This window comes from Manacus candei, unplaced genomic scaffold, assembly GCF_025592945.1.
Source record: "Manacus candei isolate 608988 ecotype Guabito, Panama unplaced genomic scaffold, ASM2559294v1 h1tg000003l, whole genome shotgun sequence".
Classification (NCBI taxonomy): domain Eukaryota; kingdom Metazoa; phylum Chordata; class Aves; order Passeriformes; family Pipridae; genus Manacus; species Manacus candei.
In genome coordinates, this window is record NW_026138051.1 from 18795561 (window position 1) to 18823299 (window position 27739).

The following is a 27739-nucleotide window of genomic DNA, read 5'->3' on the forward strand; positions in this document are numbered from 1 at the left end:
CCCGCTAAACGCTGTCGGAGTGTGGGCTCGTTAGAGCGGGCGCCGTCCCTGCTGGTCTGGCACCGTGGGGGTAAATCCCACAGCCCACGACACCCGCCCGCTGTCCGCTCGCCCAGGCGGCGGGGGCGGGACGAAGCGAAGGGAGAAAGGGCCGTGAGGAGCAGCTGCCCCCGCCCCTCAGGGCCGAGCCTGCCCAGCTCCCTCAGCGCGGCCGCCATTTCGGGCAGCGCCGAGCCGGGCGCGCGGCGCCCTCTGGTGGCCCCGCGGCCAGCCCGGAGCCGGCGGTCGGTGGCCATGAAGTCCGTGTTCGTCACCGTGGGCACCACCAGCTTCGACGAGCTGATCGCGACCGCCCGCTCCCCGCCGGCGCTAAAGGTGAGGCGGCCGAAAGAGCGGCCCCGGCCCGCGCCTCCCCCGCCTGGCGCCTGCGCGGTGGGACCTGCCCCGCCCGCCCCAGCGCCGGCACGGGCTGCTGGGGGTGTCCGAGGGCGGGAGCGTTCCGGGGTGTCCGAGGGCGGGAGCGTTCGGGGTGTCCGAGGGCGGGAGCGTTCCGGGGGTGTCCGCGGGGAGAGGCGTGAAGAGTTGGGGGAAGGCGAGGGGGCAGCGGTACCCGGGCCGCCGATCAGGGCCCGGCGCCCGAGTTGGGCACACCCCCTCCATCCATCCCGCCCCTCATCCGTCCCCATTAGCGCTCCCCGTCATCCCTCCCCGCCCCTCCTCTCCCCTGTCATCTCCCTCCCCCCCGTCATCCGTGCCCTGATCCCTCCCCGTCCCGCCGCAGGTGCTGCACAGCCGCGGGTACCAGAGGGTGGTGCTGCAGGTGGGTCGGGGGGCGCTGCAGCCGCCGCTGCCCGGCGGCAGCGCGGCCCCGGCGGTGGAAGCGTTCCGCTTCAAGGACTCGCTGGCAGAGGACCTGCGGAGCGCCGACCTGGTCATCAGCCACGCAGGTACAGCCCCCTTTGCTTGCCGGCCTGTGCTCCTGGATCAAGAGTGGGGGGTCGTGCGATGAGGTCTGTGACTTTCCAGCTCGGGGGTGGGCTGGTTGTTAATGTTGAGGTCTGCAGTTAGAGGTGGGTGGTTAAATGTCCACCTCCAAGAATCTCCCCTGATTCAGGAGCAAGTAGGATATTTCATCTCTCACCGTGTTTTCTGTTTCTGTTGTAGGTGCAGGTAGCTGTCTGGAGACTCTAGAAAAAGGAAAACCACTAATAGTAGTAATAAACGACAAGCTGATGAATAACCATCAGCTTGAACTGGCCAGACAGCTCCACAGAGATGGGTATGTCCTCTGCTGTAACTGCAGGTATGCAGCTGCTGTGGCTGTCCTGGCTGGGCAAGTGCTCAGCACATTGACTGTGTTACTGCAGAATTCAGAATGTACCAAAGAAATGTACATCCTTCTTTGTCACCTCCATTTGTTTGCACGTTAGATTTTCCAGAGTGGACAGATTAACATTACATGCTAATTGACCAGACTTACCAAGCCTATTGACCGTGGCCCCTTTAATTATTTCTTTTTTCTTTGAGGACACATGTATTCAGATTAAAAGAGGAAAAATTTAAAGTAAATAGAAGTGGTTGAATTTGGAACAGTCAGGTAGGATCCTAGAGGCACCTAAAAACTACTGTCTTTCTCTGCTCTTTCTCAGCATTTGTGGGATTCTTTTTTGAAGTCTAGAAATAATACAGCCTAGACCATCAGTTTGCAACCACAAACCATATGGAATCAGTTCCTTCCTGCAGAGTCAGGACTCCATCATTTTGCTACATGCACTTTCCTTGTGAAGGGCAGGAGCTGAAGGTGACTGTGCAGCTGCACTAACATAACAAGATTAGAAGTATCTGGAGTATTTAGAACAAAACATAAGAATGGCTTTACTGATACAGATCAGGAGTCTACATAGCTCAGTCTCCTCTTGGCAGTGGCCATGTACAGATGCCCAGCCAAAAGCAGAAACAGGGCAAGAACATGTGGTTGTATTACCTTCTTCATAATGCCCTTATATACTTTGATTCAGGGGGATTCCTAAATCAGATGCTGTCTGATTAGTACCTTAATACCTCTGTCTTTCAATTACTTATTCAGGCTGCCCTTTTAGCCAAACTTTCGGAATCCAATATATTCTCTGACAAGGAGTTTCACAGATCTACTGCTGGTCATTTCAGGAGAAAAAATAAAACAACCAAACAAAAAACACACACAAAAAAAATTCCCAAAACAAACAACACAGAAAAAAAAAATCCCCTCTCCCATCAAAAAACTCAGCTCCTTTTGATAGTTCGTATTCATCCTGGCTCCTGTTTGTTCCATTTCCTCTCCTTTTGGACTGTATCTTACTGTTTTCTCTTATGATAGACTGCACTCTAGAAATAACAGATGACCTATAAATTGAAGGCAGAGGAAATACAACTCCTAATTTTTAGTCTGCGTCTTGTTCCTTTGCCCTGCAAATAGGATTTCATATGTTTCAGAAGAGCTTTCTTAACAGACTAGCTGTGGCATTCATTTATATTGAACAAGTTTTAAGAAACTTGTTATCTTGGTGCTTCTGTCAGCAATGGAGACAGGAAGGAATTTTTATTTCTTTTTGTTGGGCAGTGCCAAGCATTTGAGCCTTGTCTGCAGCTTGATAATAGCAAGGAACAGATTGATGTAGCAGTTCTTTATGGCTCTGGGATTGGTGGAGAACTGTGCCATGTGTTCAAATAGGATGAATTTCCTGGTATGGTTCATGGAGAAGATCCTTGGATGTTGTTCAGTCTCCCAGCATTGCAACCACAGAAGCTTAAAAAGTTAAGGAGCTGAGGTGGTCTGTGAAAGCTGAAGTATGTTCTCAGCAGTGCTGCCTTAAGAGCCAGTTCTGGTTGGGGCTTGCTGCTCTGTGAGGTCTCTTCCTTTCATGTCCTTATTTTAGTTTCCATGCTAAAGGATTACGTACGTTAAACTAGAAAGAAAATTGTGTGTATAAAAAAATTCCCTTTGGGATGGATTTCTGTTTTTTAATCTCTGGGTTTGATCTGTTTTTACAGCACTCTTGTGGAGACGCTGCAGTTGATGGACTTGTCAACTTTGAAACCTTTTCCGCCTGGACAGCCAGAAAAGTTTGCTTTGTTCTTGGATAAAGTTGTTGGGTTTCAATAAACAATACAGAAGAATAAAAATGTGAGAAAAAAAAACAAACACTTTTCTGCTCTCGTAGTGGGGTCTTCCCATACTTAAGATCTACCAGCCTGGGCAAACCCTCAAAGAAGATGTCTGTTAATATTAACTGGCATTAGATGGTTTCTAACTTAGTGCCAGAGTCATCCAGCTTTATGCTTAAAAGAGCACAGAGCCACCCAGGAGAGGAAGAGTATGAACTGTCTGGTTTCACGGACTGACATATTTACATCACAAGATCTCCACTGGGATGGTAATTCCAGTGATGAGGACAAGCTAAACTACTTCTTAACGGGCATATATACCAAGGATGGGTGGAATTCAGTTGGTTTTGTTGATGTTCCTGTGCCGTTCTGCAAATAAGCAGATGCTGCCTTCATGTGCTTACAGAAATACTGTAAAGAGAAGTCAAAAGGGAGAGATTTAAGCCTCTTAAAAGAGAAAGGGGCATGTGGTGAATCTGGGTGAGAAAAGTACTGCAAAGCTGCTGCTGAACTGCTCACCAGCTGACCTGCGTTTGGGTGATTCACTGCCCAAGTAAAACACAGGAGAGGAATGGGCTTAGCAATACAATCACTCCATTTACACGGCGTTATCCCCATAGTGACTTAGTTTGGGCTTCTGTAAAGCCCAATATTTCCTATTTAGATTAAATATTGGGAAGAAATTCTTCCCTGTGAGGGTGGGGAGGCCCTGGCACAAGTTGGCCAGAGAAGCTGTGGCTGCCCCATCCCTGGAAGTGTTCAAAGGCAGATTGGACAGGGCTTGGAGCAACCTAGGCTAGTGGAAGGTGCCTCTGCCCATGGCAGGGGGTGGAATAAGATGATCTTTAAGGTCCCTTCCAACCCATACCATTTTATGAATCTGAGGCTGATTCGAGCTTCCCATTTAAACCATTGAAATGGTCAACTATGTTGATTTGTTTAGGTAAATGTTTTGAAAACCAAAGGGTTTACAAATGTTCATGCAGGCTCTTAGGTTTGTAAAGGTCTGGAATTGCAGTGCTAACTAGTGCTAATTGCCCTTCCTGCAAGTACCTTATTTGTTAGGGATTTTTTACTGGTGTTGTTTAAAACAACAAAAAAACCCTGATGTTTAAGTGGAATTTTTATTAGGAAGTTGAATGTACATAGAGGCATTCTCCTAATCAAGTGGAATAATCAGGCTGTACAGGTGTCATTTTTGCCGATCCCCGAAGTTTACCCCAAGTACTTTCTTAGGAACAACTAAGATTTTCTTGTCCTTAACGATTTTTATAGAGCTGTTATCTCAAATTTACTGCCAGCAACTTGTCTCCGGCCCGGGAGCGTGGAGGGATGTCCCAGGGAATTCTGCATAACCACGGACCGATGTTCGCACTGGTTGCGTAGCCAAGGATGTCGAGCGATGGGGCTGAAGGAGTTGGCTCGGCACGGGCTCTCAGCGAGGCAGGTCGGGGGGAGAGGGCTGCGCGCCCACGGCGGGGGCTGGAGCGGGCCGGGAGAGCGGGACAGCTTAAAATGGCCCGGGCGGGGGCAGCTCCTGCGGGATCCCCGGGATTCCCGGGAACAGGGAAGGCACCGGGAGCCGGGGGGTCCCGCCGGGCCGTCCCGCAGGTGGGCGCGGCCCCTCATTAGCGGCCCCTCATTAGCGGCGGCCGCGCGCGGAGCCGCCGCGCGCCGAGCTCGCGTCCGCCTCAGCCGGGAAGATGCAGAAGGGCTGGAAAAAGTACTTCGGGCAGAAGTCCTTCAGCGAGGTGGCCATGGACGAGTACCTGGGAAGTCTGGGACTCTACCGCAAGATGACGGCCAAGGACGCCTCTTGCCTCTTCAGAGCCGTCTCGGAGCAAGTGGGCAGCCGGCCGGGCTGGGGGGAGCCCGGGGCGCCTCAGGCCGAGCGCCAGCGGGGCTGGGCTGGGGGTGCTCCCGGAGCCCCCCCGGGTGCCCGGAGCGAGGTGGCGCGGGTGGGGATGGAGGGGGTGTGGGTGTGGATGGGTGGGAAGGTGTGTGAGGATGGGAGCCATCACCCCCGGGCGCTCCTGCTGCCGGCAGCCCTCACGTGTCCGTGACCCCCCGCACCGCCCCGGCTGTGCTGCTGCCAGCCTTCACAAACTGCGGGGGAATAAGGCGAGCGTGTGAAACAAGCGCTGAAGTTTTCTCCTTCGTTCCTCTGTAACTTTTATTTTCTTCCAGCTGTTTTCGTCTCAAATTCATCATCTGGAAGTTAGGAAAGCTTGCGTCTCCTTTATGAGGCAGCACCAGTCCAAGTTTGAATCTGTGAGTAACTGGTCGGGCAGCTGTGCACGTGTAGTTGGGCAGAGCTGTGGGAGGGGTGTGTGGTTCGCACTAAACACACCCACATGAACGTGCTGTGCATCCCCTGCCTTGCCGCGTGTGAGAGAGAAGTAGCAGGGTGACTGCTCCCTTACCTTATTTGAGTTGCAATCACACCCCGAGTTACTAAAACCCGAGTAACAGGGCGAGAGTTATTTGTGTATAATCTCTACGGAGCAGCCATTGCAGAAATGAATAGGTAGGAAACATGTAGGCCTTTAGATTAAGAAGCAAATATCAAAAGATAGTGGAAGATTCCAGTATGTGTGAAATCATTGCATGGAATCGTGGGGGTTTGGGGTGGGTTTTTTGGTTGGTTTTGTCTGTGGCGGTTTGTGTGGGTGCAGCTGCGTGTATGGTGGTGGTGTGGGTTTTGGGGGGTGTGTTTTGGGCTTTTATTTGGTTGGGTTTTTTCCCCAGTAATCATATGTAAGTGCATAATCTGAACTAGGAGGGAGATGAGCTACAGAGTACGGGTCACTGACTTGTGCTCCTAATTTTTTTTAGAATCTCTGGGTATTTCCACGTTGGTACCCCAAATCATTCCCATGATTTAAGGCAGGGAAGAGCTAAATTCCTACCCCTGGTCAGGCCAGAGCCCCTCAGAACCCAAAACTGATAGGAATTGGCAGACTAGTCCTAAATTTGATGTTTATGTCCTCAGCCCCTGCCCTGCCCCCTTCCATACAGCAGCTAGTAGGTGTTATGTAGGTTTAACTTTGTTTTCCAACTGCCTAAGTTTTTGTATTTGTTTTCTTCATTGTTGAAAGTATGTGGAAGGCTCATTTGAGAAATACCTAGAACGACTAAGAGATCCAAAGGTAAGAACTGATCTAATACTTGTCAAGAGACTAAAATTTGAGGAGACTAGAAAAGGAACGTAATTAGGTGACAGTTTAAAATGTGCTTGAGTTTGCAATTTTTTTAGATGGACCCCAATCCCGGGGTCTCATTTGCATAAGTAATGCTAAGGGTTTGTGCTAAATAACCATGAAAAAATTGTTTGTACGGTACCACTTTTAGTGGGGAATTTGTATGGGTGCAAAGAAGCAATCTCTGTAGGCTGGGCAATAAAAGCTTACTCAAAATTGCAATTCTCTAAGAAAAAAACAAATAACATGGAGTATACGTCACATTAAATGTTTATCAGGGTTTGCAATCCCTTGCTTCTTCCTTTACCCCCAGGTCCAAATACCAGAGTTCAAAGTTTTATTTCTTTAGTCTTTAAGCAGTAAGCTTGATCAATGTCGCAGTCTCTGAAAAAAATGTGATTTTAATTTCAAAGCAAATCTGTCTTGAGTGATCTGTTTTAAGAGCTGCTGCCAGAACCGTTCTGTTTTACTCATTTTGGTAATTGTGGCTATCCCATCCTACAGACCCCTTTCACCACACCACACTCTCCTCCAAATCCTAATATCTCAACTTACAGTGCATTGATTGTTTTAACAAACTGATGAATTTGGATGGAGGTTTTAATACTACAGAGAGCTGGAATAAAGTTGTTGATGTTGAAGATGCCTCTACTCTTTTATGTAATCTTATAATCTTACGTAGGAAAGTGCTGGCCAGCTGGAAATAAGTGCTTTATCAATGATGTACAAGTAAGTATCTGTTTCTTATGTTTCCTTGTTTTGGGTTGATGGTGTGGGGGTTGTGGCCCCAGAACCTTCTAACTCTTTGTCACTGAGCTGTGGATGTGTGAAACCTGGTGAGAAATGCTTCCTTAACACTTAACTAACATGTAAATGGTGCCATCCCAGCTCCTGTGGGTTAAGGGGAGGGTCACTTTCCAGGGATGCTCCTTTGTTATCTGTTTGTTGATGTTAAACTTTCTGGTGGCTGAAGGATGGAAAATGGGGAAAAACAAGGGGCTATCTGTAGTGGAAACACTGTGGTAGTTAAAAGCATGACTAAAACTCACGTGAGCCTTCTTGAAAGCACCAGTAGTGAGGAGTACTTGCCCTACTTGGTGCATAAACCCTGATACTTATTTCAGAGGTAAATTAAAGCCTGCAGAGGTGCTGCTGCCTTGCTAAAAATGCTGCTATCCTGTAACAGGCTGACTCTCCAGTGATAGAAATAAGAACCCTCCCTTTGCAGGCTCGTTGTGCCCAGTACTAAAGGAACAAACTGAAGTTTGGCACGAGTTACTAGTTCTCTGTACTGGGGTTCTAGTCCTTTTGCAGGGGGACTGGTTCCCTTAGTGATTGTCTTGTAAATTGTAAATTCTAAAAAAATAAATTATCTCAATGTCTGAGCACCCTTCTACCAGCATAAGTCCTTGATTTCATCTGTGAGTAAATGCCATGCACTTTCCTGGATAATTTTTTTGTTCCTCTCAAGATGGGTGGTGTTTACTCCTCTGGCCATTGCTTTATTGGGAGCATTCACTTTTCAGGAAAAGTACTTCACGCGATTTTTTTGTAAACCAGCAGTGGATTCTCTAAACAGTTCCCTGCAAACTTCTTCATAACATGGTTCTACTACAAGTTTGCTCTTGTAAGTCTTGTTTTTCCTCTGCTTACCTAGGCGAGACTTCATTCTGTATCGGTACCCTGGAAAGCCACCCACATATGCCACAGACAATGACTTTGAAGACAAGGTGAGCAGAAGTGAGGGCAATTTCCTCCTACCCCTGGTATCTACTTACCTTCAGTCCTGCTTAGTTGTAAAATCTTGCCACTGGAATTGAGCTCCTGAAACTCTAGTGCCCTTGCATATTTGAACAAAACCACAGAGTTGACTTCAGCTCACAGAAGAAGCACAGGGTTTGCCCAACAGTTAACTCAGTTATAGCAGCTTTGCTTCCTATCTGAGCAATGGATTTGTATGCTGTTCCCTGCCATTCTGTTCTGTTACTCCTGCTTAAAACTTTGATTTTGATAGCAAGAGGTAATATCACAACTCCGTAATATTCTTTCATGTTTCTGAAATCTTTGTGTAAAAACACTTCCCAGGGCAAATTTGAGTAACCTGACAGCATAGAATGAAATGTGTTGAGTTACACCAAGATACATTTCTCATATTGGCAAATAGAAGGTGTTCTCCCCACCCCTAGTGCCACTTCCTGAAGTCAGATGAGGCGTGCAGGTTTTTTTTTCTTGAAGAGGAGAAGTTAATGGGATTGGACTGATCTATTAAAGCTGATTTCTGTGATGTACAAACTGATGTGAGTTAAGGATGGGAACTACTGAAACAGCTTGTCTACAGCAGAATTACTGCTGGGGGCAAAAGGAAGGAATATAGAGGAGAAATACTATGTATTACCTTCCCTCTGAGCCCTCTTGTTTTCTGCAGCCATGCAGATGTTACTAGTTCAGGCACGATGCCAGTGAAGTTGCTGTGGTGTGATTTCAGTGTGGGCTGTTATATTTGCCAAAGTGACCAGTCTGCTCTGAATCTGTGCTGCAGCAGCTGTTGATTTCTGCTGATTAGTATTACTTACTTGGTTTGCACTCACTTCTTTCTTTTCCTTTGTAGTTTTCTGTGTAGCTTAATTTAATTCCAAAATGAGCTGAGTTTAAAAATCAAGCAGTATGGTTTAAATGTGTGTTTGTCCTCCAGGGCTTTACAAAAGCAGAGCTCTCATTAAGTGTTGGCAGCTGTCTGTCATTAGATTGTACATACAGGCAGCAGCTCCTTCTGGTGTTGCTCATCCTCACTGGAGGGGAGAGCTTGTGTTGGCAGAATACACAGTGCTCACAGAGTGAAGAGCCCTGGCACCCCAGCCCCTGCTGGCTCTCTGGAAGCATCCTTGCTGGCAGTGTGCTGGTAGCTGCCTGACAGCTTCTGCTGGCTGCAGTTGGCTCTGGCTGTGTGCCAGGGTGGGCTTTGATGGTGCACATTCACACCGTGTGCCAGTGCATCTGCTGCAGGAATCTGCATGCATCCCTTCAGAAAGCAGCACAATACTTCTAATAAAGAGTTAAGCTTTGAGGGCTGGAGAAATAAATGCTCTTCTTGTCTGTTGCATAAAGAAGGATGAAATGTGCCTTTGACACTTGGACAGTGGGTCTCAGGGGTACTGCATTTAATGGCTTGTATTTATTTTATCTCTTGAGCAATTGGTAGTCTTGGAAGTAAGGTAGAAACAAACTCATATTTCATGTTTAATACAGCAGGATGTACAAATTGATGCTTTTTGTATGATAGACAAAATTTAGAGACTTTACCTAGGATTCAGTTTTAAGCTGACTCTACAGCTTTTTCATATTTGTATTGAGAATATTTATTGTTTTCTTGGTGAGTTGGTGTCAACTATAGAATGAAAGAATAATGTAGTCTGGAGCTAGGATATCAGGTAGAAAGAATTTGGATTTACATAATTCCAGCCTTAAAGCTTTTTTCTTTTTTTGCCCCCTTTTTTTTTTTCTTTTCCAGATTTTACTGTGTTGTTCCAGCAACGGCCATTATGACTCTGTGTATACAAAACAATTTCAGGAGAATGCTGCTGTTTGCCAGGGTAAACTTGAAATCATTTTTCTATGAAAGAGAATTACATGTTTTCATATGTTTATAGGCAGGGTTTGTTTCAACTTTCAGGAGTGGGGAGAAGAGAGATGGAAGCTCATTTACTGTATGTTAATATAATATACACTCATTTTTTTATCTGTTAAAGTGGGATATTGGACCAAATGACTTCCAAAGATCCCTTCTTCCCACCTGAATTACTTATGATTCTCTTCTTAATTAAATTTCATATAACCAGTGCTTTGTAACAGTAGATATATCTGAAGATATGCTTACCTTGAAGATTGCAGCGGCTCTTATGAATCTCATATTATCGAGGTTTTTGTTGATCAGCTCTATTATATGAGGTCCTATACAAAGGTGTGTTTGGCATGGATGAGGAAGAATTAAGGTCTGCAGTTGAGGTGTTTCGAAGTGGATCCAAGAAGAACAGAAACAGTGGTCGTGTAGGAAGTGAGGATGCAAACTTCGGTTGTCTTCATGAAAAAGTGTCCAGAAATCCATCAGAAAAGAGGTAGTATTTTGGGAAGGGGATCTGGAAAAGGGAGGCAAAAAAAATTAAAAGTCTTGCAGGGGACAACTTTTCCAAATTTCTTTGAATTTTTATGGAATGTTAACTCCCTTTTTGCTATGCCATGACACAAGCACACACCTCAAGTATGTCGTGGAAGAGTAAATCGTGTGCTTTCCTTGGAGCTGGGAAGTGTCTTGTGATTGAATATCTTCTGCTCTGGGCTGTGTTACAGTTGTGTCTTACTCTGTAAAATGACAGCTTATTTGTAAGGGAAATTGTTCCTTATTTCATCAAAGCTTTTTTATTGTTTTTTTTTTTTTTAGTGAGACACTTAGTACTCTTCTAAGCCTCTACAGCTCTGAAAGGCTTGAGAGCTGCCTCTGGCCAATGCTAAATGCTTGGACATGGCTTTGATGGGACCTAGAACAGGGTGTCTTGTACTTGACAGTGCAAGAATTCAATCACTCAGTGGGATCACCCTCATCCTTTCCTAACTCAAGCAGTACCCTCATTAGGAGTGGATGTTGGAACAAGTAAAGGTTTTGCTCTTAAAATTTGGAAAAGGATTATCCTGTACTGCATTGCACATCACTAGTGTTTAGGGCAAAATCTACCACTTGATGGCACCATGGTGCTTTTTCAGGTTGTATGAGCAGTTGGTTGATTTGATCCTGGCTAGAAATCATGTGTTGTATCTGTTGTAATCTTGTTTTCAATTACTTAGGGTGGATGGCTGGGAAGGCAATGATGCTGACAATCCAGAGGAAGCTAAGTTCAAACAAGGCATTGAAGAAGAAAAGGTTTGTCAGTTAGAGAAGAAAACTTTCCAGTTTGTTCTTGGTTTTTTCTGTTGTATGTTGTTACCCTTGTCAGGGCTAAACCCTCTTTTGACTTTCTAAAAACAGATTTTTGAAAGGGTGTGGTTTATTTTTTCCATCTACTTTTGTTTTTTGGTTTTGTCCTCCTTGAGTTTCTATTAAATTGGATAAGCCTCTTTCCTTTCTGAAATTCTCTAGTTCTTCCCCTAGCTAATTTTCATTTCCACTGGAAGATGGAACTTAGCAGATGTTTCCTGGTCTGTTGTTTGTTTTTCCCCAGAAATGGTTTAAACTGGTTCACTTTTCTCTTGTCTGTAGTGTGGACTCCATTTGTAGAGTTTTAGAAACTCTACAAAAACCTGTTTTCAGATATAATACCTGAAATTCCCACCAATTTCTGATTCCTTTGATTCTTTTTAAATAAAAAACATGCCAAATGTTACTCTTGAACCTGTTTCTACCTAAATGTGTTTTCATATTCTTGACTTTTAGTTTTTAGGGGATACAGTGGAAGTGAAAATTTCGCAAAGTAGCATCTGTGCACTTTAAAATGATCCCCAGGTGCTGACAGGTTAGAGGCTGTGCTGAACACAGGAAATGCACTTGTTAATGTTGCATTTCAACTCTGTTTTAGCCTTCAGAAAATCCTCCAAAGATGCCTGTTCCTTATAAAGTGCTGAAGGCACTGGACTCTGCAATCTATCGAAACGTGGAGTTTGATGTTTGGCTGGACAGCAGAAAAGGTATCTTTGAAAAGGGGAAAGCCAAAAAACTCTTCCTGTAGGTAGGACATGTTCTTGCTAGTAGCTGGTTTCTTGTCTGCAATTCAAAGTACAAAATACACTGCTTTTGATACTGTGTAATGGTACAAGGTTGCTAAAAATCTGCTCTCTGCTACTTACTGACTGTATAGAGGAAGTAAGAGGACTCAAAGCAAAGTACACAACTCTGTGTTGCCATTCTGTTGTGCTGGAAACCAGCCAAATTTGAGAATTTTTAGTTACAGTATGTGTGTAAGGACTTCTTTTTATAGCAGATTTTGGCCTCAGAACTGTATAATAATGAAGATCTCAAATTTAATGTTGAGATCTGTCAGATGGGTTTTTCTCCTGCTTCCCAACCATCGTGGACTTTTACATTCTGGAGAGATTGCATGGTCTTTGTGGCTTGGGATAGGTTGGCTGCTTTTTGGCATACACTGTGGCTGATCTGTAAAGCAAGAAGTTACCAAGAAGGATAAGTTTTTAAGTGATGTTTGATGTCTGACCTGATTTGCTTTGCCCACTGAAGAACTCCAGCATTTTAAAACTGCATAAGCAGTAATGTGGGTCATTAAAATTCTTGGAACAGAGTATAGTAACCAATTATTTATGTGGAACACTGATGTGTAGAGAATCCAGGCAAGGAATTGAGAGAACCCCACTGAAATCTGGGAGCAAGGAGACCTTAGGCAATGTCAGCTTTTCTTGGATAACATTTCACTTTTGCCAAGTGCCACCAGGACTCTGTCAAGACAGGATAGGCCCAAAATTCTGAATGCCAGCATTTGCACTAAATGTGGGATTAACTCTGTATCACCACAAAGACATTGTAGCATTGAAGTAGTGGTGTTACTTACTGCATAGTCTGGTTATTATTGGTCTGTGACTTGGCCTGGTTATGGTCTGGTTTAGAACATCTGCAGTTACTTCACTGTTACTCTGGGGAATGTTTTCAGGTATACATAGGAAATGACAATTGGCCTATTGGATGCTGTCATGAAGTACTTTTGGGATACAAGAAGAAAGAACAGGAGTTTAAAGGCTTTTTTTTATTTTTATTTATTTTTAGAGCTTCAAAAAACTGACTACATGGTGTTTGCTGGGAGACAGTACTATTTAGGAGACAAGTGTCAGGTTAGTACTCAAAGGAGACTCAGTTATGATAAACTATTAAAACTGCTTAAAATAGAATATGGTAAACCACTTTATTTCATAGAATTTTCCAAGGCTTCTCTCATTCTCTTCCATGTAGCAATTAATTTGACTTTCTTTTTAATGTAATTTTTTTCTAAAATCTCCCCTTAAACTTTGGGTAGTGTGAAGGAAAAGCAGTTTGGAAATTCATTGTGAACCAGTCATACACATTCTGTGTGTGCAGGCAGAGAGCTCAAAATGCACAGGGTGTGCTTTTGAAGGTAGTTGTCTTTAGAGTTTTTCACTGGGTATCAGCAAAAATTCTGGATGGTCTTGTCTTTCTCAACAGTGATGTAGCAAAATACTTATATAAAATAGAAAGGGAAGAGTAGCATGATGTGGCCAGGAGATGCTGAAAGGAAGGTCAGTTTTCTTTGTATTCTGATGTTGTGTGTAGTCAGGGCTTATTTTTTTTAATCACTGTTTAAAGTAGTGCTGATGATTCACTTAGTGACTTGTTTCTTGCTGAGCAGAGCTTTCCTTTCCAATTTCCTGTTTTATCTTCTGTTCTCAAGTTCCTAAGTAGTAGTCTTCCTTGGTACTCATCTGCTTGGCACAGTGTATAAAAATAAGTTAGGAAGCAGGTATCTTGCCTCTCTGGCACTCACCAGACTGATTTTATTTCCTTTTCCCTTCCTTCCTGAAGGTAGTACAGTGCTCTATATTTTGCCTGTAATTTCAAGAAGTATTTGAGACTCCTGGGCCAACTCAGTAACACAGGCTTGGCTGGGAGCAGCCTTTGCTATTAGTGGTTTGTGGCCAATATTCTGATGCAGTTTGGGGTTTTTTAGAGCTCCCCTTGTTGTCTCTCCAGGTGCGTCTGGAGCCGGGAGAGAGGTATTACAATGCTCATATCCAGGAAGTTGGACAGGAGGGCAACACACTGACTGTATTTGTTGAGGAGCTGGCAGAAAAGTAAGCAATCTGCTGATTACTTCAAGTTTGAACTCTTTCTAGTTGAGTTTCTGGGTTCTCACAGATGCTTGAAATGGGATTGTTAAGGTACTTGGGAAAGAGAACTTTGACTTTTAAATAAAAGTGAGGCATTACCTCCTTACTGGCTGTCACTCTTCAAAGAGAATATTGCAGGACATTTTTTCTCTTGAATTTCTGATGACCAAAATCATTATTGTAATGCTTTCTGTGGAATCTTGCTGCTCTTTATTCACTGGAAAGTGAAAGTGATCTTTGCAGTTTGGGCTTAATTCAGAGATACCAAATTACCCTCTGCTGTTGTTTGGAGTTTTTTTGTTGTACCCAAACAACTAAATAACTGGCACTTCAGTGAATCGAATCCCTTTCCCCCCCTTGCTGTTTAATCATTCACCCTTTACCAGGAAGTAAATAGGGTTGAGACTAAAACCTAGGTTGCCCCTTTTTATTAAACAAGTAGCAATAACGTGTGCTTGGTGTCAGAGAAACAGCTTATTTATTTTCACAAGCTATTATATTTTCTTGGTGTTGCTTCAGCTTCTGTTGCTGTGCAGTTGTGCCCAGTGTATCCTGGGGGCACTGCTGACATCCCTGTGCTCTTTGTGCAGACATACAGTTCCTTTGGCAAACTTGAAGCCAGTGACTCAAGTGGCTCCTGTCCTTGCTTGGAACATGGCTCACAACCGAAGGGGAGGAGCCTATCAGAAAATAACAGGTGGACACTTCTCAGGAATAGGTTTGTAGGGGGTTTTGAGCAGCGTTGGAGCTGGGGGGAGTAGGGGAGGCACTCGTGACAGTTGTAACCGTAGCAATCTTTGATATTGGAAGTGGCTTAATTCAGCTTGTGATACAGAACTTGGTCGCTGCAGGGGTTTGATGTAAAGTTATCTTTCAGACAGAGATGAATTTGCCTTTGCAAAAGAGCAAATCCATTGAAATACAGAGCAAATTGGTTATTGGCTCAAAATTACTGAAAACAAATTTGACTCTTGAGAACCTTATATAAAGACTGCATCAGTGAACCAGAAAGCTTGTCTGATTTGGCATTAGCAGAGATGCATGGGTGGACTAGGGCTTCCCCAGCCAATTAAATGTGGATTGAAATTGTTTAATTCGGAGGAGTTGTGGTTTTCTTATTTTTATTAAATAAGTTCAGCCTCCATAAAGAGATTTTAAATACTGAGAGTACTGGTTTGATTAGCTGAAGGTGGGAAGGTACTTAACATGTGAGATGCTTGTACTCTCATAATGTAGAATACCTGCTTGAGCCTTCAAAAGAAGGGCCTGAACTTTGCATAGCTGTGATGCACTTTTTCTGTGATAGGCTACTGGCTGTTCCTTTACCATGTGTCCAAATACTAGATCTTCTCAAATGATAAAGAGAATATAGCTCAGGTTTAAGGTGTAAATCTGTCTCTTCTGTCCTCAATGAAAACTGCAGAAATGGGTATGAAAACACGAAAGAGAATGCTTAAGAAAGTTCGTGGAAAGGAAGTCTTTATGACTGTGGCTTATAGCAGGGGTCAGCCCCTCCTTCCACCCCGCCTGCAGCACAGTGTTCCTTCGGGGCGCTCTCCTCCAGTTCACTGCTCCCAGGGTGGTGCAAACATGGCACCTTACAAACCCTATCATCAGCAGAACCCTCAGAGACATCACCGTGGATTTGGGATGCTGAGGTATGAAGTCTTGGAAAACTGTCTTAAGGTGACCACTTGTTTTCTATTCGTTCTTGCTGCAGACTAGTTAGGAGAGAGTTTGTGCTGCTTAATAGGTAAAAACCACAGCTGAGTTCCACCTGAGAGGCACTTCCTGGTAATTGCACCTTTCCCCCTTTAAACTCAGGGGATCTGCCCAATTTATAAACAGGCACAGCATGGTTGGCCCTCAAATAGCATTCAACCCCAGTCCAGGGAAGAGATGTTATCAGAGCTATGACAATTCCTCCTGCAGGTCCTGGTAAGTGACCGTGAACCTCTTTTACCAAGCATTGCTCAACCAAGCACTGGAGGGGATGGTGGGACACGAAGGGCTGAACTGGCTGTTAGTGGCACAGAGGGGTTCTTGTGGCTCTGCAAAAAAAAAAAAAAAAAAGAGTTAAAAATGAGCACCAAAACAGTGGTGAAACTGTAGCTGGTGGTGGTTCTTAACCTCCTTTCTTGCTCTTGAAGCTCGTACAGCCGGAGCCGCCGTCAGATGCAGTGTGAGAACAAGGAGTGCCAGTATGGGTTTATGGCAGGGCATGGAGAGGAGCCTCAAGGGCCAGAAGAAACTCTGACTTTCTATGAGATTGAAGGAGAGAATGATGCTGCTTTTCCTACCTTGCCAGTAAGTTATGAACAAAGGGTAAGCTGAAACCTCTCAAAGAGAGAGGAGGAGGGGAAAAACTGTACAAATGTATGGCACTTCTTTACCTAAATATGCAGCAGCTTTGGGGTTTTTTTCTTGGAATAAGGCTTAGCAGTGAATGTCTTTGAGCATGGAAGACTAAAATTAGTTGAGATCCTGTAAAATCTGCTTAAAACCTCAGTTTTTCGAAATATTCCCCTTCTTTCTCTGTATCCTCGCCAGCAGCACTTGTTTTCTTCTTAGTATATTTTCATAAACATAAAGCCACGTTTCTCCTTTCTATTGCAGTTTGAAAAACAAAACAAAATCTCTTCCTCCTGTGGATGTCTGTCTCACTCTAAATGTTGTGGGAGAAAGCTTTTCACTTATTTGCCACTCTGTAATTTATTGTTTGAGTAATGGGATTCAGAAGCTGTATGGTGATAGCCTGGATTGTTTCTGTGAATTTGTAGTTGGGTAGTTTTGAATTAGCATATTGTTCCTGCAACAGTGTATTCTGCTATAGAAACAGGAAAAAATACGAATCTAGACTTCTTGTAAAACAGTCTTTCTGTTGATTTGTAGATAAAGTGGCAGAGTGTATTCTTAAACTTTAAAATACATCTTTTTCTTTTATTTGTAGTCCAAACCTAGTCCAAAGCTGGGTGTTTTATCAAAAAACAACCCACCAGAAAACAACTGATAAAGAGGTATCTGAATAGGAAAGCAGATCTTTTAGAAACAAACAAACAAAAAAAGCTTGGTAGGTTTGAATTTTTTGAACTGTATTAAAGCAGAGAACTTAACAAATGTCTTTAAATGAGGGAGAGGGAAGGTGCTCAGGGTTGCTTCAGGAGCAGTCATTTTTTCTTTGCCCTCATGCACTAGATCTTTAATTTTTGCACTGATTTTTCTCCAAGAGTGTCAAGGAATAAGGACAGATTATCCTGCCATTTCTTCTTTCCATATGAAATCAGTATTGCTTACTGGCTTTTCCTCCCCACTGCTAGACTGTGTACCTCCAGCTCCTAAGGAGTAGGTTTTCATGTTCATTCACTGACTTTGGTATTGTCAATGCCAAAGCTTTTTCTCTGTCTTGTTTAGTAAAGGAATATGACATTTTCTGGGGAAAGATGCATCCCACAGAGGACTCTGCCATCCTACTAGAGGCCTGATGGGATAATCTTCTGACTTACAACCTCTGCTTCCACTTTGGAAATCTTTCAGGCCTCTCTAAGCACTTTATCAATCTTTTATGTCTTCTGAGGAGAATTTTGAGTGTCACCTCAGCCATCACAAAGAGTGAATTGAGTTCTTTTACTCAAACATCTCAGTCCTATAGTCCTGCTTCAGAGAACTATATCTTTTAAATTATGGTGTAGCTAGGCACTGACTTCAGTGCAAACACAAAGGGCATGTAAAATGTTGGAGTCCTTTGGGAAAACTTGATGTGTGCTGCTCTCTGAAACAGTCAGGCTTGCATGTGTGGGTCGAGTCAGTGCAGACAGTGGTGTCTGTGCCAGCAGTAACCCCTGGGTTTCACTGGTGGTGGCTAAAGATAACCTTTGTCCATGATAATTGGAGTATTTGGATGAACTGATGTGCTGTTAGTAGATCAGATGCTCCAGGATGAGGAATGCAGTAATATATGTTGGAGGGAGCAGTCTTGGCTGTTATCTGGGGTCTCCTTCCTCCTTTTCAGCTTTGTTAGAGCTGACTGAGTTCTGGGAGGAAGCAACTTCACTGCATAGCATACAACACTGGTAGGTCTTGAAATAAAAAATTGCCTTAGGTATTCTAGGCAGAACAAAAGATAAAGGAAGGAAATGTACCTGCAACTGTTTTGTTGCAGTCAAGTGCATAGGAATGGACACACAGATGATACTTGAGTAAGCTTTGGTTGCAGAAAGCTTCATCTGCCAACCTGTTGCTACTGTGTGTGTGCATCTGTGTGGAGCATGGAAAGGCTTTAAATTGTTTCTAAATGCATGCTTCTGAGTTTGCTTTTCAGAGCCAGAGTAGTCCTGCTCCCACTGTCCATAGTCCATCAGGATTTTGGGTAGCAAGGAGAAACCAGAACTCTGTTTCACCTAACAAGCAGACCCTGAATTCCTCAGAGGAGGAGGAAGCAATAAGTGAAAATGGTGAGTTCTTAAGGGATTAGTAGGCAAAAAACCAGATTTATAAATTTTTCAATGTGCTTTTGATTGTCCAAGGGGGGTCCTTACACCTCCTAGAGATCTCTTTGTTGTGAGCTCTGAATATGTGTGTGAACACATTATATTTCTTTGTTGTCTGATACAAATGTCTCTTCTGTTTAAGCTGCTATACCAGCACCTTTGTGGAGGTTTGTAGCAAGTTAAGTTGCTGCTTAAAAATGCATGGTGTAAATTTGGTAATGTCAGCCTTGATAACACCATTTGTTCTTCCACTGAGTAGCCTTCAGTGTTTATTTACTTTTTCTACACAAAGCAAGATGATACTTAAAACATGTTAGTAATGGATGCACTAAAATGTAATTGTAACTCCAAACTTTTTTTTTTCCCCTTTCCCTGAATCAAAGCTTCCTGTTCTATCTCCCTTGTAGGAAAATTTCATGAAGAATATATCTATGCACCTCCAGGTAAGTAAAAATTTAGTCTTTACTGATAGAGTATTTGGTGAATGTAATATTAAGACATTTCTATATGTTTCTGAAGGATTAGATTTAATGCAGCTCTTTTCAATTAATTTTGCCTATGCCCTCCAGATCCTGACTGTGAAAATGCAACAGTATTTAGTTCAGCAGAACCTACAGCAAACTTGGTAAGCTTTAGTCACAGTCTGTTCAGATGTGGGATCCTTGAGGTGTGTAGTATTCTTCACAGGAAATGTCCTTGGATACAGGCTCAACACAGCAGGTCAGAGGCTTCTTAGAAAGGCATGTTGGTTTCATTTATACATTCCCCCTCCCTTTTCTCTAAATAGTGAGGGTTTTATCAGCAGTCAAGTTTGAATTGCACTGGATACATGAATGATTTTTCATCTTTTGCTCTGTGGAAGAGAAAATGTCTATTTGAGTGCTGTTTACTTTTCTTTTTCTACTCCAGACAGCACTTGCTTTTATCATGCTGCCTTTCAAGTTGTATTCCAACTAATCTTAGTCCTCCACTGTGGGACTGAAGAGATCTCATCTGTGATAGAACTGACCTTGGAGTTTTATTTTTTCTATTTGAAACTAAGTCTTTAGTCACCTGCTGCTCTACAGTGGGTGTGAAAGCAGTCCTGTGCATGTCAGAATAAAACTGCTTTTACTTGAGCTGTGAAAGATGATCTGTGTGGGTGTATAGTCCATAAATAAAAAAACAAAATAGGAGTGTGGGGTGTGTGCCTTGTGGCTTCTTTGCCACTTAAATGGACCATGCTTGGTTTTGGAATCCCTTCAGGAAGAAGGGCCTGTCTCGGTGTCACCTCACGAGGAAGTGGCTTCCTACAGCTATCCCCAGAAGGTAGTATCTGGTACTTTATCTCCTACTTTATCGTGGTAGCCCTGTGGAGAGGAAACCACTCTGCTTGCATTGTGTCAGTTTGTGGGGGTCCCCTACAGCATCTTGCAGCAAAGATTACAATTTGCTGCAACAAACCCAAGCAAAACAGAAGAGCCAGAAGATGCCTTGCAGGTGTCTGTAACTCTAAACTGGTATTTTTTGAGCCAGTTTTTAGAGAATTTGGGTAGTTAACTGCCTTTACAACTAGGATTTCCCAAATGATTTATATAAAGTGAGAATTTTTGAAGTATGTGGTATTTCTGTAGTCTTTGTCAAAGCCAGTTGCAGAGGCAGTCTGCTGAAGACTCTGACTCTTTTCCAGGTGTTGGTGAACTCTGCAGGAGTTTCAGCCTCCACAGATGTTTATACTGCTCCAGCTACAGGCCTCTCTTCAAATTCTGCTGCCTCCACTCCAACCAGTGTCACCACAGCAGCTCCCCCCCAGACAGCAGTTCAACCTGTCATAGTATCTCCCTTTTCTGTGGGGAGGCCAGGTAGAGTGTATGGACTGCAGCCCTGGACTTGGATTTCTAAGTTTTCAGTTATTTTGCCCTCCCTCCCCTCCCCCATCCAAAACAAATGCTAAAAAGTTTAAAAACAGGAATGTCACTTCTTTGGTTTAAAATTATTTTGTTGTTGTTGTAACTTGATTGCTGACTTTTTATTTTGAAGGGCCAGTTGCCCCCAAATTTGCATAGGAATTGGAGGTCTCTGCTTTGGGTTTTCCCCCCTTGCCACCTTTAGCCAAGAGTTTTGCTAGAAGGTTCTTTTTAGAAGACAGAAGTTCATGGCAGCACCCTGGAGTTGAGATACTGTTCCAGAGGCTTTACTGTCTCTTCCAGAAGAGTCACTGGCTGTGATGTTTCAGGATTCACACAAGTGTCCGGTTCACTTTCGTGACCCTCAGTTACTTCTGTGCTTACTTATTTCTGTGCAAGGAGATCAGATTTGTGGTTGGTCACATAGTGCACTTGCCCCCTTAGATGTATTTGCTTTAACATCCTGGAAGTGTCTGTTAAAAAATTTCATTTTCTCTTCTTGCAAGGAGGAATTTTCATGTCTTCTGTAACTCTTCATTTAGCATCCAAAAAACCTCCACCTTCTATTCTGCTCAGTTCTGTCTCACTTTTCTTAACCTTTTTTTTCTTTTTCTAGTCTGCTTGAGAGTTTAGTCAGCAGAGCTCTCAAAGCTGTCTGCTCACCAGTGCCAACCTGCTTATGTGTTATTCCTTCATACCTAATGAATGTTTAACAGTAGGCTGTCCAAAATATTTTTGGCCTGACGTGTCTTGAACCTTGTCTTGTTTTTGTGGGCTTATTGTCACACTTCTGATGACTTGAAGTGATTAATCTGTTCTCTGTTGTTCTAGGGCAGACAATTATGTAAGAGAAGTCTGGCCTGCCTTCTAATATGGAGAAATGATTGAAAAAGACAGTTTTTTTCTTATCTGGGATATGAAGCTTGCAGATAGACATGCAATTAAGGCTCCAGAGATCAGAACCTTCCCATCTGGTTTCAGAATTTCATCTGGACTTGTTTTAAAGTGATTGCTAAAGAGAATTTTGTTAGAACCTGTGTTTAGGGGCACTGTGGTGACAAAGTGCATGCTTAATTGTGTAACTGAGCACCTTGTTCATTTGACATACCATGGCAAAGTTGACTTTTTGCGTGACATTTGTTTCCTTCCAATTGTAGCAGTTTCTTCGGTGCCATTCCCAACTTACTCAGCTCCTCTTCCTCCAGTGAGTGAGGTGGGAGAAGCTGGTGCTGTTCTTCCAGCTTACTCTTGTGATCCCAGTGGCAGTGATCTGCCTCGAGGTAATGATGGTATTTTGTGCTTTTACTCATGCTGCTCTTCAGCACTTCTGACTTGTGTTCTCCTTGGAAGCTTGACAGAATACCAGTAGTGAGAAGAAATAGCTCTTTGCAGCTCACAGGGAGTGAGAAATAATATTATAGATGCTTATGCTAAAACATTTTAATTCCCAGTTTTGAATAGAAAGTTTGTATCTGACTCAAATGTGTGATTACTGCAGCTCTAGATGGCACCCTAAATAAATGAATGTCAAGGGAGAGGGTGCTTGGCCTATAACATACTGGTTTGTGGCACAGTAATCATTTTTCTCATAACTGCTTAAAATAATTGTATTTATAAAGTTGTGCTGTTGCACAGTTCAGTGGGCTGTTTTTGTTGTGCTCCAAGATGTCATTCTGTGGTATTATAAACCAGGGCTTAAGTGTAGGGTCATCTTGTTCCTTGTATGTGTAGCCTTGTCATCAGTTAGGACAGTGTTTGAGGTACATTTCAGCCACTGAGCAATGAGTGTGCAGAGACCAGGCCTGCTGTTTTCACAGGTCCTGCTGCTGTGCTCTTTAGTTACTCTGCTGTCTTGCCTGTGCTCTCAATTCCCTCAAGATTTGTTCATCTTGAATATTCTGTTTTCCACTTCCCTGCTGTGGTACCATCACTCTGGCTGATCCTGTAACATCAGAGTTCATGCTTTTCAGCTCTAGGTGAATGCCCTTAGCTGATGCTTTCAGCACTTGGGAGAATTGGGTGTTAAGTGTGCTGACAAGGAGCTGGAGTGGATGTGGATTAATAACCTCTTCAGACCCCACCTGTAGCTCTTCAGCTGAGTCACTCTGCATAATATTGGCCACGTGCTTTTTCACATAGACTCTAGAATTAGGATCTTAAGATTGCTAATTAATTGCATGTAGCATTTATGTTGTTAGACTATATGATAATCTGAATGGCCTTTAGATTAAGAAATCCAGCAGTTTTGGGGTAGCATAGGGTAAAGTGTGTGGGTGTCCTTGATCTGGAGTTCTGTGTGCTTTGCTAAAGATACCTGCAGGCCTGCTATAGATGGGGGACCCTGACTTGTCAATAGACCTGGACCTGGGAAGAAAACCTGCTGTGTGCCTTAGCATTACTTGTTGTACCTGCATTTGTTCCAGTTTTCATAGCCTCTTGGATCTTGTTTTAATGGCAGTTCAGACTTACAAATGGTCACCTCAGGTGTCCTACCCTTGCTTGGTCCCTTGTATTTGAAGGAGGTGTTGATAAAAGACTGCTTGATGTGTGTTCCAGAGACTGCAGCAGTGTTCAGGGTTGGCCAGAGCTTCCCATCAGCAGAGTAAAAACTTTGTCATGAGATGAGCTTTTAATCAGCAGTCAGCGTGGTCTTTGTATTTTCATTAGGGGTGGGTAACTTTCTTTGGCTTAGCTATTGCTTCATAAAAGTTGTAGTGTTTTACTGAAGACTTACTTGATTTCTGGACATCTAAAATAGAAATATAAACAAAGACTGGTCTCCTACTGTACATGCTTCTGTTCCAGCATTCCACAGACAGCAGTATTTCCAGTATCAGTGTGTCACTTCAGTCTCTCAGCTCTTCCTTTGTACTGTTATCACTGCTATGAAGCAACTATTTCATTCTGCTCTGATGCTTGCTTTGCATAGATTTGCATAAACAAAGAATAAAATTAGATTTAAAAAAAAAACAACCAACTTGTTCCAAACGTGGATGCAGTTTCAACTAGTTACTAAAAAGTTGGCATTCATGTAGGCCTTTGGGTTATTTTTAATGTTTTAGTGACTGTGGTCAATGTTATAGCCAGAGCACCAACACTTCCAGGACTAAGTAAGCTGACATAAGGATGGATCTGTGTGCACTTCCTAGCTAGTCAATTGTCCCCAAATAGCTGTGGGGATTGTTGGCCTGATCAGATATGCTGAACATTAAAAGAATTGAAAATTGGCAGCAATGATAGAGGAACAAATCCTCATGCATTTTAAGACTGGAGTTTACATTGCTGACATTGTGCCTTCCTGCAGCAAAATCCCACATGCAGTACCACAGAGGAGCAGGGCTGGGAATGCCTGGGACATGGGTGGATGGGGAAGCACTGTTGATCTAAGGCCCTGTAGAGAATATGTGGTAACTCTGAGGTGTTGCTAAATTGAAGCCCTTAGTGGCTTACCCCTTCTGAGTTGTCTCCCTGCTTTCTCTGTCAGCTCCCAGCTGTGCTAGAGCAAAGTTTGTGCTGTGCAGTAGGTGACTTGCTCTTCTGAGCCTTTAAAACAAAGCTGTATTGCAATCTAAGGAATCAGCTTTTCTCATGCATAGTTCCAGAACTGCATCATGGGATTAAACACCTGCTCTCTTTTTTTCCCTTTCAGTGGTCAACTCTAAAGGTTTAAAACTCCTTCACTGTTTTTGGACAGTCAGAAATATGTTTCCAAGTTCAAGACCCTGTTGTGCTTGGAAAGTGGTTTCAAAGTTCCTCCACACATCTGATATTGTTTCTCAACATTTCATGTACTTGCCTGGGGACAAATGATTCAGTACATGGAAGACAGAAGTAAAAGACTATTTGCAAGAAAGCAGGGAACTGAGTACCCTTGTGAGGAAGGGGAAGGAAGGAATATGTTCTTATTCCTCCTTCCCTGCCTCTGTTTTCTCACTTGATGTAACAACTGGGAGACCCCCAAAACTGGGTGGGAAGGTCTGAGGGTCGTTGTGTGTGTGGTCCCCATTGACATGTCTCTGTGGCCATGGCTCAACAAAGCTCTAAAGGTGGAGGTGGTGGCAGAGGCAGACCAACCCTGGGCAGCAGCAGTGTGAAGCTGGAGTCTCTGGAGCTGGCCTGTAGTCTCGTGTGCCAGCCCAGTAAGGGTATTTGCAGTATGTGGGCAGTGTACAAACTGTGGATGTAACAGCTTTGGTGAATTGTCACTGAGAGGTGTGTGAGAAGGCTGCTTCTGCCTGTCTGCATGCTTCCAAACCCTTTCTCGTTTCTGTAGTGAGGGAGGGAGGGCCTTTAGTGGTCAACTTCATTTTGGGACTCGTCTGATTTCTATTTGAGAAAATACTTTTTCCTTTAAAACCTCAAGATTAACGGGAAGCCAGATTTGCTTAAATCCTAGTTCCTTAGACAATGGAGACTTGTAACAACATTGACAGTTACCACTTGAGTAATCAAGATGAGTAAGCCAAAATTAAAGCTAATGTAGTCACTGAAGTTAAATAATAAGTTGGTCAGACAAATGCTCTGCTATTGCACAAAGGTCTAACTGGATTAAGGTAAAAAGATAAACTAGCATTAACAGCTACTTCTATTCAAGATACATTGTTTACCCTTGAAACTTTAAAAAAAAAAAGGTAGTGCTAAGATACTCTTATTCATTAAGTAAGAGTAGCTAAAAGTAAAATATTCTTAATGTGTGTAAATTGCTTTTGCTTCTTGGTTTTTATTCCTCTGCTCTTTAACGTCATATCCTTTCATTTCAGATACAAAGGTCTTGCGGTATTACTTTAATCTGGGATTGCAAGTAAGCACTTTTTAAAATGAGTATAGTACATTGCCTGTAAGAACTGCTGGTTTTTTTGACAAATATAGTAATGTATTGAACACTTCTAAGTGTGCTAAATGTGCATCCTGTGCTCCTGACTGTTAATACATGTTGGCTTGCTTGGTGGAGATCAAAGTGTGGCTCAGGAAGTGAAGTTCTAACTCAAAATATGAAGCATGCTGTATGTATATTAAGTTATTTTACTCTGGGTCGTGGTGGTGGTTTTTGGATTTGCTTTTGTTTTTGCAGGGGATGGTGAATAAATATTGTTCTTTCAGTGAAGATAGGGCAGAGAACCTGAGCCATTCTTAAGAAACTTTGTGTACTTAGACAAGACATCAAAGACCACTTAAAGATGTGTGGTTTGAGTCTTCTAGGACTTGTACAGATGTGTTCAGACTGGTTAGCACCATTTCTTTGTGTTCTGGAAACTCTTGCTCTGTTGAAGAGTTGTTTCTCTTCTGGTAGTCAAATACAGTGTCAGTCTGCTGGTCAGGGAAGTAAAAGAAGTAATGTGAACTTTTTCAAACAAAGAAATGTTAAAAATCTTTTTGAATATGACCAAGCCAGTAGGTGGGAATGTTCTTCCTCTGTAAATACTTCTGGCATAACAACAGTGTGGAACTGAGCTGGCCGTTGCTGTGTATTGCAATATCATTTCTGGTAGGTGGTATTTTTTTATTATTATTTATTTGTTTGGTGTTTCAAGGGGCTAGGAAGGTAAAAAATGCACTTTTTCCTAACTTTAGATCTGAACCAGTAGCGATTTGGAGGAGGGGAGTATGTGCTTATATGCCTGACCTTGTGTTTTTTTTTTCTTTTCCTCTAAGTATTGCCATCAGAGCTATTGGCCTTCCATGGTGTATGTACAGCCAGTGCTGCCTCCATCTTCAGTAGAAGTTTATCCAGCATATGCTGAGCCAGCTCCTGCCTTGGATCAGTCAGTACCTCAGATCTTCCCTGATGCTCGGCAGACTGAAGTCCAGGTTCCCTTGGAAGCACCAGCAAATGGTTGGTATTTGAGTCCTGCTGTGTCCATAGTAATGAAAGACAGCGTAAAAAGGCCATGAATGTGGTTAAAGTCTGTGTATGTGCATTTTGTTCTGTTTTTTAAGGTAACTTTCCAAATGCAGAGCCTCCACCCCTGTCCTATGGAGCAGTGTATTACCCAGTTGTGTCAGACCCCTTCAGCCAGCAGTCTCTGCCTGGGTTTGACACTGTGGTACCTGCCTATCACTATGTTAGTGCCTGGCACCCAGTAAATCCTGCACATGGAAGTTCTCCACAAATGGCCAACGCTGTGAGTTCAGGACCACCACACCAAATCAGCTATATTGCCTCACCTAACCCTGTACCTCATGACATGCCTCAAGGAATGTAAATCTGGGAGCTGGAAACTCATTCTTGGTTTCTCGTTTCTTGTTTGTCAGCTATTGTTAATATATTTTTGTAAATGTTATCCTGTCTTAGGGGGCTGAGTCAGTTGATCAAGCTGCATTCATATTTCATGTTTCTCTTTAGGTTTATGCTCCTAGTTGACAAGATGTTGTTTTAGTTGATTAGGGAAGCATAGGAAGAAGGTACACACAATCTATAATGCAGGGAACACAACCTGAATGTGGCTGCATAAAGTATGTGGAAAAGTATGTCACTAAAGGCCTGTGTCTCTGAGAGGTTGCACTGAACACTTGAACACCTGGTTCTTGTTGAAACACTGAAATAGGCTGCCACTACAACTATAGATAAAAATTTGGCATAGAGTCATTAGAGGGTGAAAATGTTTAAAATAAGTTGGCTTTCTCAGATTTTGCAAAACAAAGCTGCTTTGCTGCTAGTGGTCACATATTTATCATAGCTGTATTTCTTCTGTCTACCTTCATAGTGCATAGATTTCATGACTGGAAATACAAGAATAACGTTTTGATCTGTTGTATATTTGTAAGATTTGTTTTGTGAAAGCTGTTGCACATATGGTGATAGTCTTTGGTGGTTAATTTGCACTGACAGCACAAAATAAAAGCATTGAACATGTGAAAATGAGTGGTCATTTATCACTGGCAGATAATGTTCCTGACAATTAGTTATCCCACAGCCTGGACCGAAGAAATGTGGTTATGTGGGATAAGGCTGCTCCATCCCTCTATGAAATGGTAGCAAAAGCTTTCAGTGTGAGAGTGGAGTTGTCATGGTTTGAGATAGCTTTTCCTACCTTGCCAGTAAGTTATGAACAAAGGATATAAAAATGTGTAGCCCTGTCCTGGCTTAACAAACACGGGCACAAGTGCAGGTTGTGTTGGCTCAGTGCCAGAAGCCCTGAAGAACAACCTTGACTTGCACATGAGCTCAGCATTTCAGTCTCTGAGC

At 43.1% G+C, this 27739-nt stretch overlaps 1 protein-coding gene across 1 annotated transcript; it reads left to right on the top strand.

The window, feature by feature from the left end:
- ALG13 (ALG13 UDP-N-acetylglucosaminyltransferase subunit) lies at window positions 1–27400 on the top strand. Its single transcript, XM_051788368.1, has 26 exons — window positions 1–375; window positions 782–947; window positions 1165–1303; window positions 3031–3136; window positions 4791–4988; window positions 5332–5415; window positions 6243–6293; window positions 7027–7073; window positions 8002–8074; window positions 9853–9934; window positions 10276–10456; window positions 11181–11256; window positions 11909–12017; window positions 13105–13169; window positions 14044–14144; window positions 14771–14898; window positions 15604–15838; window positions 16331–16487; window positions 18487–18631; window positions 19051–19110; window positions 19237–19292; window positions 19913–19975; window positions 20337–20508; window positions 25314–25354; window positions 26206–26386; window positions 26491–27400. Exons 1-26 carry the CDS (start codon window positions 295–297, stop codon window positions 26754–26756), a joined length of 3063 nt encoding a protein of 1020 aa, XP_051644328.1. The 5' UTR covers window positions 1–294; the 3' UTR covers window positions 26757–27400.
- Window positions 27401–27739: the final 339 nt, after the last annotated feature.